General features: G+C 35.9%; 1 protein-coding gene across 1 annotated transcript in view; it reads right to left on the reverse strand.

Annotated features, from left to right (window-relative positions):
- Positions 1–4,435: 4,435 nt before the first annotated feature.
- pcdh9 (protocadherin 9) overlaps positions 4,436–22,109 on the reverse strand; it is a gene marked incomplete at both ends in the record, with an annotated part of 200,191 nt that continues 182,517 nt past the window's right edge. Inside the window, one exon of the mRNA XM_079238331.1 lies at positions 4,436–4,806. Within this exon, the coding sequence (XP_079094457.1) occupies positions 4,436–4,806 (371 nt within the window). The remainder of the gene's footprint in view (positions 4,807–22,109) is intronic.

Genomic DNA, 22,109 nt, shown 5'->3' on the forward strand with positions numbered 1-22,109 from the left:
TGTGGAGGGTTCTTTTTCTGTCTGATGTGCATGGCATCTCTGTGACTGATTCCCTGCTGAACATTCGCTCTGTTCCACTTCGTGCACAGAGCCTTTCCTTTCTGAAAAAATATTCTCAAAGCCAAAGAAAAAGCAAATACGATTTGGAACCTTTTTTCTTGGTTGTGGCATGACATTAATTTACTTCTCCTCACACATCCAAGGCAATTAGCTTTGAAGCTTCTCAGAAACTATTCTTGCACAAGTTGATAGCTAGCATGGCAAGCCCAAATTTAAGCTGGCCCATTGGGCGACAACTGATAAATATATCAAATGAGGTTGCAGTAAGAAAAAGAAACCTAAAGGAATAAAGAAAATATAATTATCTCACAAGTTACTCTGAGTTTTTCACTTTACTGGTGACTTGGAATCATGGATATTTATGTCTAATTGACTGTGACTTGATCAGAACATAACTGTGTGGTCTGCAAAAAATGTAGAAAATTATACAAAGAGCTTTGGAGAACTTCAAGGAATAGATCATTTTACACTGTAAATGATGTTCTATTCATTATGCTGTGTAAAACACACTTTAGTGTAAAAGGGAATGGCATTTGCAGATAGTTCTGCTGTCACTGACCGCTGGATCTAGAATTAGCACAAATAGTTTCCTGACTGGTCAAATAAATCCATATAAAACTGTTCCCTTCAGTTCAAATAAAACACATTAACAGCGTTTACATTTATTGAATATGGATATTAGTTCTAAATGATTCCCTTTGAACTGAAATTATGAGAAATATGTTGATACCGTTACTTTCTCTGTGTAAGCGATTACGACTGATGAGCATCAACAAACCTCAGGGCAGCTGAGCTTATCATCATCCTCATCTCTGCTTCTTTACTTCTCTTATGTAAACATTTATATTGGACATTATCTGTTTATTTACCTATTTAAACACTTGTTAAATCAATTTAAGCTTTCCATACGTCAGCATGCTTACAGTTTAATGAGTACCTATTGTTTGATTTTTTTGTACTTTTGCTTTTCTGTACTCGCTGACCACATGTTGCACATCACAGTGAAGGCTGAATGCACCTTTTCATATATTCTTCTTGTTGTATTCATGGAAACATGGCTTTTATTGATTTATTTTAAAATCAACATCTGGATAGGTGAGCGGTGTGGGGTGCAATATCACTTTCAGAACCCTTGGCCTTCCATTTGGTGGATGACTGCTCTACCGGCTCACCCACGGTGGTGTATGTAAAATAAATCAAGGTCACTAAAAGAGGTGTTGCCTGTGCACACGCTGCAGAACCTGCAAACAGCCCTTGCAGTGTTGTATGAAACATTGGAACTGACACTTTGAACTATGAGAATAAAAATGAAAAACCCGCCTGCAGCATTTGTCATCATGGTTAAGCAGTTGATGTGGATTTTTACCATTTATCAAACCTGTATTGCAGAGGTTGTTTTGCTTTGTTAGTGATTTATTCCCACTGCTCATTAGCTTAATTTTGAGTAATTAAACAACTTTTAAAATTAAAAGACTAAATTCAGTCTGAGAAAGATATTCCTAACGTAGTTGGATCCTGCAGCAGAGCAGATGTTAAGGCAGAAAAGAGGGAGCTTCAAGGTTTTAAGTCAAACTGCTGAACTTGTGTCAAATGATTTGATTTATTTAAACATTAATTTTCAAAACTTTCAAAGTCTCCTTTTTTATGTAAGAAGACTGAACGATAAACTGTTGGTTTCCTTTGAATGGTTTGACTCTGCGTTCTCATAGCAACCCTCTTAAAAAAAAAAAAAAAAAAAATCCCCTTCCCAGAAATTGCCTCCCTCAGGATTTGTCATTGCAGTGGAGGGTTTTTATATTCCACAGTGACCCTGGATGTAATGTTTTCAGGAGAATTGTTTTCTGTAAGGACACAAGATGCAAACCAGAACAGTGACCAGAGAACTATTCCCCAAGATACTCATGCCGGATGTTTTAGCACATCTATCTTACCTCGGTTTACATATAATTGGCTTGTGCTTGTTTACAAGTATAAGTAAATAAATAAATAATGATGATATTTTAAGCGGAGGGAACTGCCAGCTCAGATACTGAGGGTCTATAAAAGCTTATTTTCAAAAATAAAAATGAATCAAATTAGGCTAAAACCTGATTCAGAGCAATCTCATGATGAATTACCGTCTCGTACTAGATTACCAGGGTTCATGTCAGCATACATTTACACAAATTAAAAGACACAGATCTTCAGATGTAATCATCTTGTACACAGATTAAGCAGACACATAATTAAAACATTTATTGCAGTAGCTGTATACCTGTAGAGTAGTAACAAGGATTAATTGTTTCGGTATCAGTGATGTCAAACACCCTCACAACTGACAAACATACTGCAGTAAGCAAATCACTCCATCCCACTTATTTTTTTTTGTTTGTTTGTTTGTTTGTTTATATTGTGACATAAATATGAAAGTGCTTTACAAACTGAATGTTTCTTTAATGCACAACTCAATTCTACCCCCTACACTCCCATTACCCAAATAAAAGAAGAAAGAAAAGAAAGAAAGACACAAAAATGATCAAGTTAATTGCAAAAGCTATATCTTTAAGCATGCTAGTCCTTTGTGTATTTGCCTTCCATGCTGTGGGGGAAAAAAACAACCTTATCCAATGGTGGAATAACAGATGATCTTTCATGACTGAGCCATCATCTGCACATGCCTTTTTTGTTTTTCCTCAGAATCAAAGATTTAGGTTTGCACTTTAACATCTTTGTGATTATGTCTTGGAATTTGGCAAACATTCGATGCATAAGGCATTTCATCATCAGACAGGATTTCCTTTGTAGCCAACATGTTCTAGTCATTTAAATAAGCACAATTCATCATTTGAAGCAACATCATGAAGGCACAGTGATTAAAATGTCATCTTAACCTGTGTTTTCTCATGTGTGGAAAATAATAGTCTGTGTGGAAATATTATATATATATATATATATATATATATATATATATATATATATATATATATATATATATATATATATATATATATATACATATATATATACATATATATACATATATATATATATATATATATATATATATATACATATATATACATATATATATATATATATATATATATATATATATATATATATATATATATATATATATATATATATATATATATATATATATATATATATATATATATATATATATATATATATATATATATATATATATATATATATATATATATATATATATATATATATTTATATTTATATTTATATACATATGTCAATAAATTGCAGGTACAATTGAGAGATTGGACTCAGTTAAATCACAATTTGAATAAAATCTATACAATAATGAGATTAACGTTAGATAAAACATTGAGCCATTTACAAATATATTGCTATTTAACTGTACTGAACACTTTCAAAATCAGTTTATAGAAGAGAGCCTTCAGAACCTTTCGTTTTTGTAATGCACATTTTAAGCACTGACATCATTCATACAAAGTTGTTTTTTTTTTTTCCTTTTTTTTTTTTTTAGAAAATGTAGCTTTCAGGACTTTGCAGTACTTGAAGAAATTTATAACAGTCAATGGGAAAAGCATTAAATTACAGGGATGAATTTTGTTTTAAAAAAATATAATAATGACAAAAAAAAAAAAAAAAAAAAAAAATACAAACCATGAATCAACATTAGATTTTTTTTTTTCTTTTCAAATTAGATAAATGCTTTCTGGTTGCCACTGTAAAAATCTTTATCCAGGTGAATCCCAAACCCGATGACAAGCCATTATGATAACAACAGCAAAGAACCGTCCTATTCACTGCAGATGTTACACATACATGATTGTGGTTAATAAGGCTTATTTACAAACACAGAGACAATGACAGAATAAACAAGTGTCCACAAACAGTGTTATCAGAACAACTCTTGTTGAAATGTTTTTTTTTTATTTTTTTTTATTGTGTTGATTAATATAGTCCTGAACAACTCAATAACAATCACACCACAAATATTTGTATATATTGGTCAGCATGTATTATATATATATTTTTTTTCTCTCTTTTTCTCTGTTTTACCAAAGTCCTACTTCCAAACGTCCAATTCGTACATGAAGTGGACAGAAAATGCTATTTCATGATGAAGAAATCCAAGAAGAGTCACAAAGAAAAAAGCTTTCTGTTGAGCCATAATAAAGTTTCAGAGAAGAAAACACAGCATAAGCACTATTTTGTGGCCTACTCAGTACATGTGGCTATCACATGGCAGAAGCTTCAACTTAAGTGAGAAAATATTGAACAAGAAAAAAAACCAAAACAATAGAACAGGAGAGAAGCTTGGACAAGATGCTTCACCTGTTTTCTGTATCTGGATTCAAGGACACCTCAAAGCACAAACGCAAAGTCCCTCTTATAGCTGCTGGTCCTTTGGGCTGTCTGGACAGGAGGCTGACTGGCAGGACTTCAGACTCACCAACGGAATGTCAGCCATGCCACTGTTGGTAAAGTGTCCTTCTCCACTCCCAAACTGCTTCCTGTCACCAAAATGCTCTGACCGTCCGCTTTCACTTTTCCAGGTTCTGGACAGGGTGTGTCCATTGATGAGTTTGTCCTTTGGACCCCACTCCTGCTGAGACCCAAAACTGGACATCGGTGATTTCGACTGCTGGTATGTTCCTAATGTGGGGGGCATCCAACAATTGTCCGAGTGTCCTAGGACGAGGCACTCCTGTGTGCACATCTCCGTGGCCTCAACTAAGCCACGTGGCCCCAAGGGGCCGTCTGAAAAAGAACAAAAAGGACAAAATGCATTGAGATTCGCATTATTCACCATGATAGTCCTTGTTGCAAAGTCTTTCAAGGTATTTAACGTTCGTTCGTTAAGAACCTCATCTGGAATGTATGACTCACAAATAAATTAAAAAAAAAAAAAAAAAGTAAAAATCAATAAACTCTTAAAACTGTTGAACTGCAGCTGTTTTGAGATTCACATGAAAGACATTTTTCTCTCTAAATCTGAAACAAATAATAAAGTTCATAGCAGTTTGAGTCATTCTTGGAGTCTTTGGGTAATGCAGGTGCTTCGTTGTTTGAACTGGCTTGACTGGAGATGATCTACAACATGTGTGGTGATGCAGGTGGATCACTCTGCACAATCTTCTTACGCTTCCCAGAGAACTGAACTTTGATAATATTTTCTTTTTACAATAAAACTTTTTTTCCCCTTCTTTTTCTCATTACGAGCTGGGTCATAATTTAACAGTTATATTATTATCAAAGTCCATTTTTAATTGTTTTATTATAGTAACCAAAGCAGGCAGCTAAAGAAAGAAAAATCCGACGTAATGTGGCAAAAACTGAGTCAAAGTGCTGAAGATGATGAACTACACAATCCAGACAAGAACTTTTCTCAAATTTAAACAATTTCCTATTGCTAGCTCCGAGTCTCGTCACACACCTCTACCAGACCTTGCACTCTGAAACACTCCCTTGTGATTGATCAGTTTGTAATGATGTGTTTCCAGAATTCTGCAACTTTTCACAGCAACCGTGGAAAAGAAATGACAACACAATGCCATAATTACACTCGAGTACGACAGCACTTGGTTCTGTTTTCAAAGTAAATGATATGGAAAAAGACTAAACTTAAGGATAACAAACGCTCCTGCCCACATGAATGTCCGTAGCAGTGGCAGCCATTCTGAGCTGACATGTGAAACATCTAACCAGGACACATATTACCATAGATGCATGAAGAACCACAGAGAGAAATAATGTATGGTGCCCAAGATGCTGCAAGACAAATTCCTCGTATGAGACTGAAGATGACTGAGTAGACAACCTGCGAGCTGTTAAGGAAGAGAGATTGTAGAGAGTGGAAGGGCTGCGATCATGCACATGCTCTGCAGCGCAGCACACAGGAACTAGTTACAGACCTGCCATTTATGTGACATTTTGCTTCTTGGTGTTGCTAGATAAATGACTATTTTGGAGGAACAGTAATCATTATGTCACTGATGGCATATGTTGTTAAACCTCCCTTTTGGTCGCATGGCACTTGAAAAATAATAGCAGAAATGGTTCGCGCATCAGCATATGCAGAAGATATTAGCAGTTTGTGGATTAATTATTTAATTACAAGACTGTGATGTCTGTATTTCATTTGGTTCTTACAAAAGCAAGGCAGTAATTAATCAAGGACACTTTGTGATTTGCTGTTCCTCTGGTATAATAGACATGGCCATTTGCATGTCGACTGGTGCAATCAGTGGCCCCAGTGGGCAGTAAGGGATCATTTAAATAGTCCATTTTCCCTTTTCTAGTCTCTGCGTACCCTGCTGTTTGAGAGAATGTACAAGCTAAGGCTGATTGAAAAACCACTTGAGGTATTGAACCAATAGGTTATGAAATCTAGAGGAATGATGAAAAAAACGAGCAAATGCAGATGAGCGGTTAAATATTAAAACACAGTACAGTTAAATGGCTTTTAGTGTTATTAAAAAACAGAATAAAAATTAGGGATAATTATTTATAGATGCACATGAAAATAATTATTAGGTACCATTCAGCAAATTCCACATATAAAGGCCATCAGATAAAAAAACACAAACTGCATATTTTTAGATGCACACAGAGATCAAGTCCTACTCTTAACTGAGCAAAAGTATGTTAGTCTGTTCAAAGAAATGACACTGTTAGAGGTAGAATCTTCTCCAATTAGTCCTCATCCCCCTGGAAAAGCCTTCTTGACACGCCACAGATTGAGTTCAGATTCAGCACCTATTTAAAAGCAGACACAATCTGACCTAAAATTCTCAACAGCCAATGTTTTATTGGTTTATAATATGCTGATGTTGGAAATCAGCTAATTAAGTTGTGGCTGACATGCTAGTCATGCTTCCCATAGCCACACAATCCACACAAGCACACGCAAACACACAAATGAACCTGTTTTTTGTTTTTCCACCTCTGATGCTGATTAGGGTTTTGACTAAACAGGTTGTCAGTGGTACTTTGTCTCATACTTTTGCTTAAAAAAATAATTAAGCAAATAAATAAATTTGCAGTTAAGTGCACAGTCATGCAGCTGCATGTTCAAATAACATAACCAAGCTTTAGTCACCGCTCAGATCCATGTAAAAAAGCCTGAAGGAAGTCAAGTGACACCCTAATACTCCAAAGAGCTGTGGACAGATGATAAGTACCAACACACCATGACACCACATGTGTAAATAGAAAGCTCTTGGGCATGTTCTCTATTGTACCATGCCATGACAAACAATCTGAACTAGATCCCTGTGTGCCCCAGAGCATGTGTAGAAAATAAATTCTTCTTGTGACTTGGAAAATGAACTAAATCAGACTAAACCTAAATTCAGCGCAGAGTTGTGCATATTTGGCTATTTAAATTACATTTCAAGCAAAGGACTGATGATAGTCCTTTTTATATGGGAGCATGTCCACACTGATGGAAAAAAAACACAAACATATATATATAAATAAATAAATAAATAAATGAAAACATCCTCTTTGTATAATTCTTGCAAAGTGAGATTATTTGTAGAGATGTCCACCCTCTGAAATCAAATACCTTCATGCTACATCCTCGGCATGCAAACGCAGCTGATTATGCAAAACCACTGCTCTACTTTGCAGCTATATAAACTCATGTTCCTTTTTCACACAAAATTACTTCAGCATTGCTTTGTGCTTCTCTGTCTGCGCATGGCCCTTTGCTAATAGCTACTACATTCAAGAAGTCAAGTTCCTTCCTACACACACTGGCACACAAAGACACACAACACACAAAAAAGCAAATAGCCAATGGCGGGTGTTTTGGTGCAGAGCCCCTGAGTGCTTTAAATAACATTGAGGCACAGGTGTTGAGGAATGCAAGGGATTCAGAACTGTGTCAGATGGTGCTGACTTTTGCTTACAGCACTGTGCAAATGCTGCAAATGTCCACAAAGACAGATACCTTAAAGACATAGAAACCATTAGAATGCCTCCTGATGCAGTGTCATTAGGACATGCTGCAGGCTGGTCTTTTTAATTCTGCAGAAGCCGTGGATTAAATGTAAACCATGAGGAATAGCTATTTAACGATGGACACTTTGACTAAGCTGCGTTTACAAGCCTATCCTTCTGTCCTCCTACTCAGCGTCAACAGATCGCAGAGGTTACAGAGGAGGAGAGAATCATCCTGTTTTCTGACCAGAGGTTGTTCGCAACTAGAGAGGAGTACACTTGTTTTACTCTTCCGGCTATTGCTAATGAGATAACGTTTGGCTAATTAATTGGATGCACACTATCAGTGCTGATGTGCCGGTCCCACACCAACAGCAGCCATCAGAATAGCAAGAGGGAATGGGTGTGGAGGGGATGTGAGAGTGATTGAGTGCGGGGGATTTAGTGTCCATAGGGCTTGTTTATTTATCCATGCTGTTAAGCATGCCCAGATGTTGTTATTTGGGGATGAATGAGGCTTTGTTTTGGTCCAGCATGGAGGCTTAAAGTTCCATACCAATGTCTCCAGCTGCTGCATAAAAACTCTCCAGATACATCTGGCAGATTAATTCTGAATCTGTTGTGGGTATTCAGTGTGACCCTTTTATCCACCACTACAAAACATACACAGATATACCACCATCCCATCACTGATTTCACCTTAATACACGATGATATACAGTAGACATAACCTGTATTAAGATTTGTGTCACACCAGCAACCAAAATATCTAAAATAGCTTGGGGATATGTGTGAGTGGTACGGTGGCTGGTGTCCAACAAAGCATAAAATTACAGCTTCATACAGCTTTGTAGAAAATGTGAAAACAGAGCCTGTAATCAACAGTAAAGGCTATCTGGGGTTGTATAGATATAATGGTGAACGGAGTAGAACACAGCAACACGCTGGCTGCATTCTCCTGAGAGTAGCAGTGTAGCTGATGGATCCTTTCTAGTGCTCCCTTTGAGGCCAGGCTGCAGCTTCTCATGAGAAGAGATGAAGGGCAGGAGGGAATCGAAATAGAAGACAAAGACAAAGCTTGGGGATGGGAGTGAAGGGTGGTCAGGAAAAGAAAAGAACAGAACAAAATGGAAAGGAAAAATAGGAAAGCGAAGGTGAGACACACTAAGAACAGAACAAAAATAAGCATAAAGCTTGTCAAAAAAGCAAAAAAAAAAAAAAAAAAAAACTTCATTTCCATCATATTCATGATCACTGAGGAATATCATTGGTTTAGACCTTACTTAATAATATTCTCAGATCAATTTGTAATTCAAATATTCAACTTAAGGTACCTTCTGGAGCCCCGCATTTTGAAAGCTAAAAGCACAACAGGGCGCATGAGGAAATCATTGATGTGTGTTTCTTGGAAATGCAGCTTAAGAAATATGATTTCCATTATCCATCTTTTTATTTATCCAAAAGTAATCCTTTGTTTTATTTAAAGCACTAGACAATTTGCATACCCTGTTTATTCTCCAATTGTTTGTGCTTCTGTATAATAAAGTGTTGCCGGATTGCTCTCATTATCTACGATTTGAGAAGCATTCTAAAGAGGTAATTGTCTAAAAAGCGAGTCCTACTACCCCGACACCAATGAGCAGTTTAAGCCTGCATGTTGTTGGATAACTTCTGCACACCAATTGACAGTTACAACACCTCGGGGGGCATTCTATAAAGCGGGATTAAGGGAAACTCTTGCTTATTTTGATAAGTCTGGCTCATCAAAGTGAGAGTTCAGTTCCATCAATATGGTTAATATGAGTCCCGGTGTGACTGTGGTAGCTACTGGTAAACAAGTCTGCTCTGTACCAGGCTAACCAAGCGTATCCAAGTCTGATCTCAATGTGTGTTGGGCAAAAACAGGACTCCTAAAAGAGTGTCCCAAGAGTTTAATTCTACACTTACACTGGATATGCCATGTAATAAAATAATCTATTAAAATCAAAAAACTGTATTTTCATTGATTGGGAAATAAATATGGTAAAGACCTTAATATTGCAAAAGGTGCAACTTAGAAGGTATGTAATTAGATAAATAAATAAATATTTTTTGGAGGACAGTCTTGCAATGATCCAACTAACTTCATAAGCAATGGAAGATATCTATACTTTACTTTCATATATAGCCAAAGCTGTTGTTGTCCTGTGCTAAATCGCCTTTAGTTAAAGATAATTTAGTTGTGGTGTAATTTACAAACCCCGAAAAAATGTAATTCCCATATACTTAAAAAAACAAAAAAACAATGACTGATTCCCCTTATGTTCTCTCCACTTAGAGCTTCACACCGAGCTTCAGGCCAACAGCCAGGCTTCACATCAACTATAAGTACAATATTTGATCAAAGTTGTTGAATTTTACTAAAGTCATAAAAAATCAAGAAAATGTGAAAATGAATATACATCTATCTCACATCAAAAGCTAGTCTGATCTTTTCTTCCTTGACTGGCAATGATTGTTTAATCACTGCATTATCATTAGTGTGTAAGTTGGGGGCAATAAGGCTTTTTTTTTCAAAGGGTTTTCATATTAGTTTTGCCCTGCTGGTCCAAATGTATATAATGTAGCAGTTTCACCAAAACATGTTACGTTACTCGGAAATACAGTGTTACACACCTTGACTCAATTTACCTTTAAGCTATACATATTTTTTAAATCTCTACATTTTGTGGGCTTCAAAATTGTCCTTTTCTCGTGTCTGATTTTTCACAATGTATCAAAAATGAGTTTTTCATTTAGGAAAAATTTCACATATGACTATAAAATTATTAAAGTTTTAAAAGTTTACACTTACATATAAAATTTATCTTCTAAGGCACATTTTTAATCATGCATAAATGTTTCGAACATGTAGTCGTACAACTACAACCAGCAGAATATAAAAAGCGTGGATGTTGCTTTTACACTACAGACTATTTAACTTTAAGCTTTGTCCAATGAATGTGTCCCTTTTAGCTACGATTTCAGTTGGCTAGGCATGAAATTAATAGAGTTGAGGATTAAAGAAAAAAGAGTGGTCATCTTAAATATAAATAAACACAGGCTGGCAACACCTTTCCTAAAAGCCACCTATTAGAAAAAAAAGGTGATGTAAGATGCCACCAATTTTCTGCCTTTTCCCTTAACAAATGTGCTAGGCTGTATATAAAGATGGTGGTAACCAGGTGCCAACCAAAATGATTGAAGAGCGTCAACTTTGCTTCATCCAATGTCTCTTCCTGCTGCTTCATCTGCATGTAGAATAACATCATAAGGTCAGGTGGGCTATCTGTCTATCTATCTCTCTCTCTCTCTCTCTCTGTATATATATATATATATATATATATATATATATATATATATATATATATATATATATATATATATATATATATATATATACATATCTAGTCTGTCATAAATGTTTATGTTTAAGCATGCGTTATTCTGTGTGTCATTTGTTAGCTAAGTAAATATTTTATTTTTATATTCTCAAATGAAACTGTTGTTCGAGAAGTCTGCACAGTGCCAGTATCGCTTTCATGTGGTTCTCTCAAAAGTCTGATTGTTTTGTACAATGTATTCACCCTCTAATAAGGGAGAAATGTTCCAATGTGAAGCTAAGACAGTTCCCTTAACACGTATTGCTGAAATGCTCTGATGCTCCGTAACACCTTTCACTTCACAAGTATATTAGTTTATACAGAATGCATTAAGACTTGATTAATGGGTTCAACTGGATCAGCTTGTTGATTTTGATAGCTGGAGAACATTGGGCAAAAAAAAAACCCAAAAAAACTGTAAGTTCAAAATCAGATCAGGCATGAATTAGTCAAAGTCCCAGTCCCAAGTGTTTACATCTGACTTGCTACAGATGAATTCACAGCAACACTCGCGATTTCAGCAACCCAGATGAAAATGTATCGAAGCAGCAGTTGTAGACATGGCTGGATTTCCATATTAAAAACAAACTGTACTTTGCTGATAATGTGGAAGAATGGGGCAAACAAGGACAGATTAGGCTGCTGTCATGTGGCTCTGGTCCTTCACTGCATGCAAAACACCACTTATCAGATACGGGAAACTAGAACACCGTTCCTTGTGTTTGAAAAGGTGCAGAAAGTAGGCTTGATAAACAAACTGGTGAAGTGCTGCTTTCTGACCTAAAGAAACCTGTAATGGGGTTTGGGAGGGCATTTTCACTTTCTGCCTCAGCGTTCGCATTCCTGACATTATCTGACAAACTCATTCTGAACAAGCAGCGACTCTCTAAGCCACATGGAACTAAAAGAAGGCAGGATGCTTATACAATCCACCATGGACCACTCACAGCTATCTGAAATATCTTTAGTTTGATGCTGTAAAACTGTCCTGCAGACAAGTCTGTGCAGGAGATGAGTTTGCACATACCAGTTTCCACTGTAACCTTACAACCCCATGCACTTGGGAATAACAATGGAACTGCGAATGGCAGATAATGCATGAGCATGTTTGTGAGCTGCAAACTCAGAGGAGCAGGGATGAATTTAAAGAGACTATACAGGGCACTACATATAGAAGATGTCACTTAAGTGTGCATTAAATACAATAAAAAGATTGCTTTAGAAGGCATTGGCCATGAACTTTTGCATTTAATAATATACAACAAAAAATGTTATCAACTGCTTTTTTGATAACTAAATGGACACTTTTCTGTTTTTTATTTTGTCTCTTTTTGTTTTTTATAAAGCTCACAGGGAAGTATTTTAGTTGATTTGTCTGACAGCATCACCATCTGCGTCAAGTAACTGACATCAGGACTGAGTTTGATCGTTATCTGAGCTGCCATCATTCATCCTTGTCCATCCTTTCAACCTTCTAAACATTATAAAAATGAATCGCTCCATGGCTCTGATGGTAGAGTACAATAGATCAAGAACCTGCAGTATGGAATATTAAAGAAAAAAGTCCAGTTTGTCTGCTCCTTGTGATGGATAAGTTAAGCTGAAGAATGCCAAATATTTGACATTTACTATAGCATGTGTATGGGAGAATCAAATTGTAAGTTGAAAGTGGATAAAACTCTTGCCTCCATTACCAGAGTTACCGTTAATGTGGGAACAAATTATACTGTCCTCCAAAATCTGCTTTTATTCAGTGTTTTAAATTTGTTTAATAACTCTGCCAAACTGTCTTCATTTCTGGTAAAATTCAGTCATGACATCCGTCAGTGCAGCAGAACCACACAGTCCTTCTGTAAATTGTATTCTGTAGGTTACATCGACAACTTCAACCTCTTCTGGAACTGCTGGCCTCCAGTTTAATAGGTATGGCGTTCACCTCAACATATCCGATGGGGAGATAATGACTTCCAGTATGCAACATATTATGCTATCCCACCCACATGATTGACCGTTCACTGCAAGGCCTTGTTATCTGTGGCTAACAAACTGCAGAGTACTGCTGAAATAATGCCACAAATCTATTGCACCTTTGATTCCGTTACAGTTGCTGATCATTCCATTTTTACTGTCACTTTACTCAGGATCTTAAATAGTCACATAATCACAGAGACAAACTATCTCTGTAATCTAAAATCTGCCACTGTGTCTCTTTCATTCCTGCCTCCTACTACAGACTCTCTGCAAATGGTATCGTTAATTATCAAATGTAGACTTTTATGTTTGGTTTCTGCCCTCCAAACACTAGTTGTAAATTATCATATTTCGGATTTTTAGCTTAGATTTATTTTCTCTCAGTGAAACCTGGCTTCATCATGATGATCTTGTCACTCTTAATGAATCCACTCCTGCTTCACACATTAATTTAGCAAGTGCCAGAAGTACAGGTAGAGGGTGTAGAGTTGCAGTTTCCAGTTCAAGTCTGCATATTTAGCCCAAAGTCAAATTTAATGTGAAAAGCAATTATTTAGAATTTCCTATTTCAAATAATTTATGTGCCGTTTGTTCATCAGGATGTTTGTTAAACACATGTTTAGAATTCAAAATTAAAGATAAAAAAAAGATACATTTGAACAAGCGCAGACACACGAACAGACAATAAAGCAGCAAAGAGACCAGTGAATTCTAAATATACAAAATTACAAAAAAAAAAAAAAAAGAACAACTCAATAGCTCATAATTACAACTCAGCCTTTGTGTGGAACCTAAGCCCCATAAACCAGCACCCAGTTCATGCACAGGTTTTTGTCTGAATTCATCATTGCTGAAATGTTGTCCCTCCAGGAGTTTGAATGGTAAATTCAACAAAAATTTAAGTAAGTTTTTGCTCATAAACCTTCATGAGATTCTCTGTTTGCTCAGTTGCCATTTGTAAATGGTATCACATTGGCTTTTAGTTGCCCTGTGAAGAACCTCGGGGTTATCTTTAACCCATAACTTTCCTTTTCTCATCCATATTAAGCAGGTATCATAAACAGCTTTTTTTTTTTTTTTTATCTTAGGAACCCAGCCAAGATTAGGAATATCTTAACTCAAACTGATGCTGGAAAAAACTCATAGTTGCTTTTATTTCTTCCAGGCTTGCCTACTGTAATGCCATTTTAGTAGGCTGTCCAAATACTTATCTCAAAATCCTTTAATCTGCTCGGAGCTCTGCCGCTGGAGTTCTGACCAGTTCAGCTAAATATGACCATATTTCACCAGTACTAGGTTACTTCCACTGGCTATATGTCAAATCTAATGATCCACTTTTACTGTTATGTTGTTTTAATTGTTCATTTTTCATTGGTTTTTGCATTATGTGTTGCGGGCTTGAGAAAGTGCTACATAAAAAAAGTTAAGTTTGAGTGAAGCAGCCACACTAGATCAGCGGAGCCTGTGTCCTAAAGGATTATTACTTTTTCTTTTATTATGGGTTATAAGTCGCTTACTTTTTGCGTTTGCAGAATCAAACTGGAAGAGAGATTTTCAAACACACTTTAAGACGCTGATTGGCACAGCTCAGTGCCGGTGCTCAGTCCCCATGACAACAATAGCCATGTAAAATGATTTCATCTCCATCTCTAATCTTATACTACATTAGACTCAGCCACTGACCTTGTAATTTGATTTCTGATCTAACCCAGTGATTACGCCTGCTCATCTCAACAGTGGATTTAATAAATGTCTGCATTTTTCTCATTTTATTCTATCTGATAATAGCAATGAGACAAATATTTGATAAGATGTGCAAGATTCAATTTGCACAGCTGTCGCAGCCTTTCAGGTGGAAAAGTGAAAAATTAGGATGTGGAAATTTTAAGTATTGATTGGTTCTTAGTCATTCAGCAGTTTTACATATAATGATAAAACTCATCTGACATTATACTCCGGCTGGCCACATCTCTTATTTTTCTGGGAAAAAAAAAAAGAAAAGAAAAAGAAATGCATACTCTTCCCTGCAGTCAACAGTATCAGTCTGTCTTGACATTTAAAAAGGACAAATAGACTTCAAACTGAATTTTTGAGCATATTCTCTTAATTAAATTGAGCTCGGTGTAGCTGCAGTGGTGAAAGATATAAATAAGTCTGGTGTTGACCTCATAAGGTGATAATTCTGCAACTCAACCACAACATTTCTTTTCCTACACATACAACACACCAAACTCCTGCTGTCTAAATAAAGGAAGAAAGGATTAAGGTACTGATTTTGCTTTGTGCTATCAATCCTATTGCCTCGTGGTGTGATATACAGTATTAGTAGTATTACTAGTCCTTGTGCTTTTATTTGTAAGGTGGCTGCCTGTTTTATACAAGTATTGATTTTTATATGGGAGAGATAAGAAATTTACACACATTTTGCTTTTAGCATGTCAGGACGAGTACATATGTTTGTCACTTTTACATTAGCAACTGCTGAATATACTGATGCTGATCAAATTCTGTTGTGTCGGAAAAAAGTAAAAATGTTCAGTTCCAGCATTGAATTAATAGTCTGGAATAAAGAAGTTCAAAGAACTTAATATAAACCCCACACCAACAGGTTTACTGTGTATGCTAAGTATATTATCACATGGGGCCAAGTTTAAATAGAATATATGTCCTGTTGATGGAAGGGATCACAGCAGAGCACAGTGTAAATCTGGCCTTTGGTCTTGAGAATCACAATAAAGTGATCCTCAATCAACATATTTCATTGGAAAAATATGTATTTAACCATGTTTTGAAAAAAAGAAAAAAAACATCATAAACAACATCACTTAGTCATAATGTTGAATGTTTTCCAAAATATTAGAAAATGTATGGTTTTAATAGCTCAACTTTGTGGCAAAGCTTTTTGTCTGACCATAAAATTTAAATATTAATATTTGATGCGTGATCTTAGCAAAATAAATACAGAAAAAAGTAACATTGAGTCCAACATGTCTGTGCTTTGTGTTGGGGCCGGGCAGATCGATCCAAATATGGTTAGAATTGATTCCATGGCTAGTATTGGTATCTTTAGATACCAGCATAATAAGATTAACATTTTCATTGAAGAGGACCATGGTGGCAAAATGCAAAGGGAAAACAAGGAATGTGTTTTTTTTTTTTGTTTTGTTCATTAGAAAGAACACTTGGTTATAAATGACTCCAGGTTCAAATCATATCATCATAATTTTATGGACAAACAGACTGTTAATTGTTCCTGAAATTGTACGACAAGACTGCAATCTGGTCTGGTGTTGGGTGATACTGCAATATTTGGTATCAATCTGATACCTAGTAAATAAAGGGTTAATATTGTTGATACAGACACCAATATTTTTTTTTTTATTGGGCTATCAAAATGATGTGTTCATAATGAGAGATTAATTGGTGGAATAAATGCATCCAGGCGAGACACAGCAAACAAAATATCTGCTTTTTTGTCAATTTTGATGTAATTTTCTTTTCTTAATTAACATGTTGCCAAAATATTTGACACATATTAACATAAAAACAACAAACTTATCACTCATTCTATATAACTCAAAATTTGGGACAATCATGACAATTTGTTTTGCCTTAGAACCGTGATTGTTAAAACCGACCATTGTTTGTAAAGGTCACCATCTTCGTAAAAAGGTTGTATTTTCTGAGTGGATGAAGGTTTTGCGGCTTCTGCAAACACAACAAAATGCAAAATAAGATAGCAAAAAATGTAAGTTTTAGACTGCAACAACAAAGCAGCTGATTTTGAATAAATCTGCTTAATAACAGAGTTACATTGTACCTCATTAAAGCTTTTATTACTCTACACAAAACTGCAAAATATAGTCAAACCGACAACTAATCTGTGAGTGCCGTGCATGTTTTGACATTTAACCATTCCTCTCTTAATAATGGAATATCTTTGGAACTTTAGAATTTGAGTGGGTCGCATTCAGAACTAAAATTTGCTAAAACTAAAAATCTGAATTTATCTGGTAAAGGTCACCATGACTTCACAAAACAGGTCTGCATAAAATATTAAAACTTTTTCATACAAATGTCCAATACGAGGAAATCTAATTGATGTATTTTAAATCCAAAAGAGGGGAAGTACATTCAGACAGACCTGCAAACTCCACAGCAGTTTCAGTTTTAATTTTCATTTGTCCCTGTACTTAAAAACCAGGCAGTAATTACTTCAAAGGTACATGATTGATTTGAGTAAATTACACTGTAAACTGTACATATATCATAAGGTCTTACCAAGTTATCACCCTTAATATGTGTAACAATCGACAATTAGCTACTTTGACTAAAAATAGCTGCATAACGGTGTGATAATGGAATGATTTACGAATTTGCTTTCTCCGCGATGTGAAGTGTAACTCTCCACCTTTGTCTTCTCACAATGGTTGACAAAAAAGATGCTGTGCAGAGTCAGACTGATCATCACAGAGGAACAAAGGGCTTTTATTGGGAAATAGCAAAAGATATGTTCCTTGTAAAGAGATGCTGGAGAACATTGTCTGCATGTTTCTTGGTGAAGCCCACACAGTCATAGGCATAACACATAAGCATAAAGAGGAAGTGAACACAGCAGGTAACTGCTTATTTGCAGAGGTTCAGCAAAGGGGGTAATAGAATAAGAAATGGAAGAGTAGGAGGTGGGAGCAGAAAAGAAGCTCAGATACGTTCTACAGAGAGCGATGACAGAAAGACGTGTAACTGTGTTGATCATTACCTCCAGCCTGAAGGAATCAGATAATAAAACAGAACCTTGTTAATCCCTGGAGAGCTCTATAATTGCAATACTGAAGTATATCTCTTCTCTGTTAATAACTGTAATTTCACATCATGCTCTGCCTACATTTACATTTATTCATAATTACCTTAGGGAACGGACAGTGCCATTCTATTAAAAGTCAAGTGAATTAAAATGATTTCAGGAATCTTCAAAAATATTACAAGAAGGCCGGAGCTTATTTTTTTTACTTTTTTTTTGGCACAAAAAAATGTAGTGACAGGTTTTTTCCTTAAGACACTGACATGTCGATTGTCTGAATTATTCAAAATATGTTCTGTAAAAATGGACAGCACATGTCTGAGTTAATATATTGTAAGTTTTTTTGTCATCAAGGGTTTACTTGTACTTGTTTTCGGTATCTTGCAGCCCAACATGTGTCATGAGATTCACAGCAACATCTTCCTGTTAAATATGTCAAATGTGTCAAAATTTACAAGTTGTTCAGGCATTAAATTGGCAGTGACAGGAAAGTTAGCACCTCCTCTTCAACAGCGAGAACCGTCTGCCTTGACTGCAGTGGTGTTGATGTGTTAACCGAAATTGGCAGCTACACATTAAAAGCTGCAGAATCCCATGAATTGAGTTCTGGACTGATGCAAGTTAGAAGCCAAGATTGTCATTTCAATTGTTTAAAAGTTAGAAAGGGATGTTAAATGATGCTCAGATGCAGCATAGATAGGAAACATCCTTTAAATTTCCATCAAATTACACAGAAGATGGAAATGCAGCATCATCACAGCTATGAAAACGGTCTAAATCCCTTGTATTTGTGCTTGAAAGAAAGAAGAATTCAAAGCATGAAATGTGAGTAACAGCCATATGCATAAACCTGCTTTGTTAGCTGGTGGGTACACTGAGAGGAAGTGGAGGTCAGGGTCTGGCAGAGACCCCTGTTGGGTGCAGGTGGTGAATAACTTCTGTCAGCCAAGTAATTAAGTGTCCATCACATCTTTGCAGGAGGGCTGTGCAACCCAGAGGCCTCTCCCCATCTCCATCTGTGACACTAACTAGAGTTACAATATGCCCTAACATATGAGCGATATCTATACCACAAGATTCTGTTTGGTAATAACATACAGAAAATAGTCTGTCTCTGAGTTTGTTTAAACACCTCAACTTAAAAAAAATCCTAAACTTATAGAATTATAGGAACGTTTTTCAGTGAATTAAGGTTGTTACAATGAAAAATAAAGATTATTTACAAAAATTACAGTTGAATCCATATTCAAAGGATGCTTTAATCAAATTGGAATATTTAAAAACCAACAGTATTTACTAACTTTCCTTTATCAATAAAATTGCCATATGGAAAATGTAAATTTAAAAAACAAGAGGGTTGTTTTGGGAGGATAAATACGTACCTCCATTACAGTTGAACAAAAACAACACCTTGATCAAAATTGACCATCTAACCAGGAAAAACTATTATTTTTTTCTTTCTGTCCATGCTAGTCTAGTCATTGGGTTTGTTTGTGCTTGTTGTCCTTGGCACTTTTGAAGTCACTCACAGTTTTATCCATCTATATGTATCTATATAGTGTCAGAGTTCAAGTATCTCAGGGTCTTGGTCACAAGTGAGAGGAAAGATATAACATGAGACTGACAGAGAGATAGGTGTTGTGTGATGCAGACTCTGCATTGGCCTGTTGTGGTGGAAAAGGAGCAGAGCCAAAAAAGACAAATTTCTCAACTCAGTTTAGAGGGTGAGAAGCTTGATCATCCAGGGATGCTCTTGATTCGCTGCTTCTCAGTGTCGAGAGGAATTAGACAAAGTGGTTTGGGCATCTGGTTATCCCCTGGACACCATGCTGGTGAGGTAGTCTGGGGATGTCCCACCATGTGGAGACCCCAGGGAAGACCCAGGACAGGCTGGAGGGGAGGGACTACATCTCTCAGTTGGCCTGGGATCGGCTTGGTATCCCACTGGATGAGCTGGAAAATGTGGCCCGAGAGAGATTGGGCCTCCCTTATGAGGAAGCTGAGCCCTCAACCTGACTGAAATTGAATATATAGACAATAATAACAACAACAACAATAATAATAATAATAATAATAATAATAATAATAATAATAATAATAATAAAAGCCATAAGTCGCATTAATCGGGTCTGAGCATCATTGTGAAGACCCCCACCACTTGTTACAAAGCGTCCTACAGATTTTAGAGTCAATAGTATGAATCTCAAACTAGTTTGTTCAAATACAGTGCATATAAAGTGCAAAATGGGCATAATTGCCAAGATAATAGACATTCCATTGCCATGGAAACAGGTGTTCAATGGACTTTTGTGCTCTTCTTGGGGTATTACACGTGTGTGCCAAATTTCATTGTCCTACGTTAAAGTAGACAATTGGGACCCTCATGAACCCCTCAAAAGCGACACCCTCACAATACATCATAAAATATGTTAAGGACCTACCAAATATAAAAGCTTCCAATTTCATGCAGATTGCATGTATTTCTGCAGAGATGTGAGCAAACCGTGTTTCATGGCGAGAAGGCTTTATGCATGGGTTGCCACAGTAACACCATTTCTCCTAGCAGAAAGATTTGAATAACTTTTGATCCCCATCTTTTCATGAAGCTTCCTGCCAAATAAGGAGTCAATCACATGAATCCCCTCACACTAGTTTGTTCAAATACGATGCGCCCAAACTGAATAAAAAATGGGTCGTAAATGCCAAGATGGTATAGTTCGGGCCATCTTGGGTTCATAATAAACATAATAATGTTTATTATTATTCTAATGTTAGAGAATAATATTAAACATTTCAACAACAATAGGGCTGGGTCTATACTTGTATAGCTTGACCATAATATTATAGAATAATATTAAACATTTAAAAAATAATAGGGCCAGGTCTATACTTCGTATAGCTCGGACCCTAACAACAGAGAGAGCAGGACAGGAGAGCGACTGGGTTTCTTTTGAAAGGAGACAGAGGCAGTGGAGGATATTTAATTTATGGAACATCCTTCCTGGACAAATTAATCAAAAGTTATGATTAAGTACGTTAATCATGAACACAGATTTCATTGATGCAGTTTTTGACCTTTGATGGTGTTCCATCAAAAGAAAAATATATTGCTTCAGCATGTGAATTAATATTTGGGACAGTAGTCTGTCACCTCTAAAGCCCAAAGCAGGATTTTTTAATCTTTATTTTATTATTTAGGAGCTTAAGTTTTAAGAAACCCAGCTTTAAAAAGATTAACTTGTGTGACATCTGCCCGAAATTTCTTTGACAGGGGAGACATTTTCAGATGTGGTTACTCCATCTTAATGTTGGAACATGTGTGGAAGTAATTTGTTGTTTTTGAAGATGGCAGCAATTAATCTCTCAAATGACCGAGCTAGATTAAATCAGAGGAAAGAGAGGATGCTAGGAAAATAAATGCCAGCATTAGGGAAGAAATTACAAGATGACCTTACTGAACAATGATTTATGGATTCCTTAGTCAAGCAATTACAGCAGGTGATACCTTTGAAATTTCAAACCATGGAAATTAAATTTGCTCCTTTGCAAACTGTGCACTTGTCAAGGACATTTAAACTGTTACCTACATTGGGATACTCCTGTGCAGTCACATCCCTTTTCCCTGAGGGGATCACACACCTTTACAGAAATGCAGCAATGGAGAAAATAATGTAAAAAAAAAGAAGGAAATTGATCCATGAATAAAAAAAATTAAAAAAAAACAAAAAAAAAAACATCATTATCAGAAGCAAAGGTAAATATAGATAAGGAAGGATCAGTTACAAATGATTCAAAGTATTATTTGAACAAATAGATTACATTACCTATAAAAAGTAGGTGATACTTTATCTTGTCCTCCAAAAAAACAAAACATAAAAAACAAAAAAATAAAAAAATACCAACATTTATTTATTTATGTGTTTGTGTGGCTTTAGAAACAATAT

Source organism: Telmatherina bonti (assembly GCF_933228915.1).
Source record: "Telmatherina bonti genome assembly, chromosome: 1".
Taxonomy (NCBI): Eukaryota; Metazoa; Chordata; class Actinopteri; order Atheriniformes; family Telmatherinidae; genus Telmatherina; species Telmatherina bonti.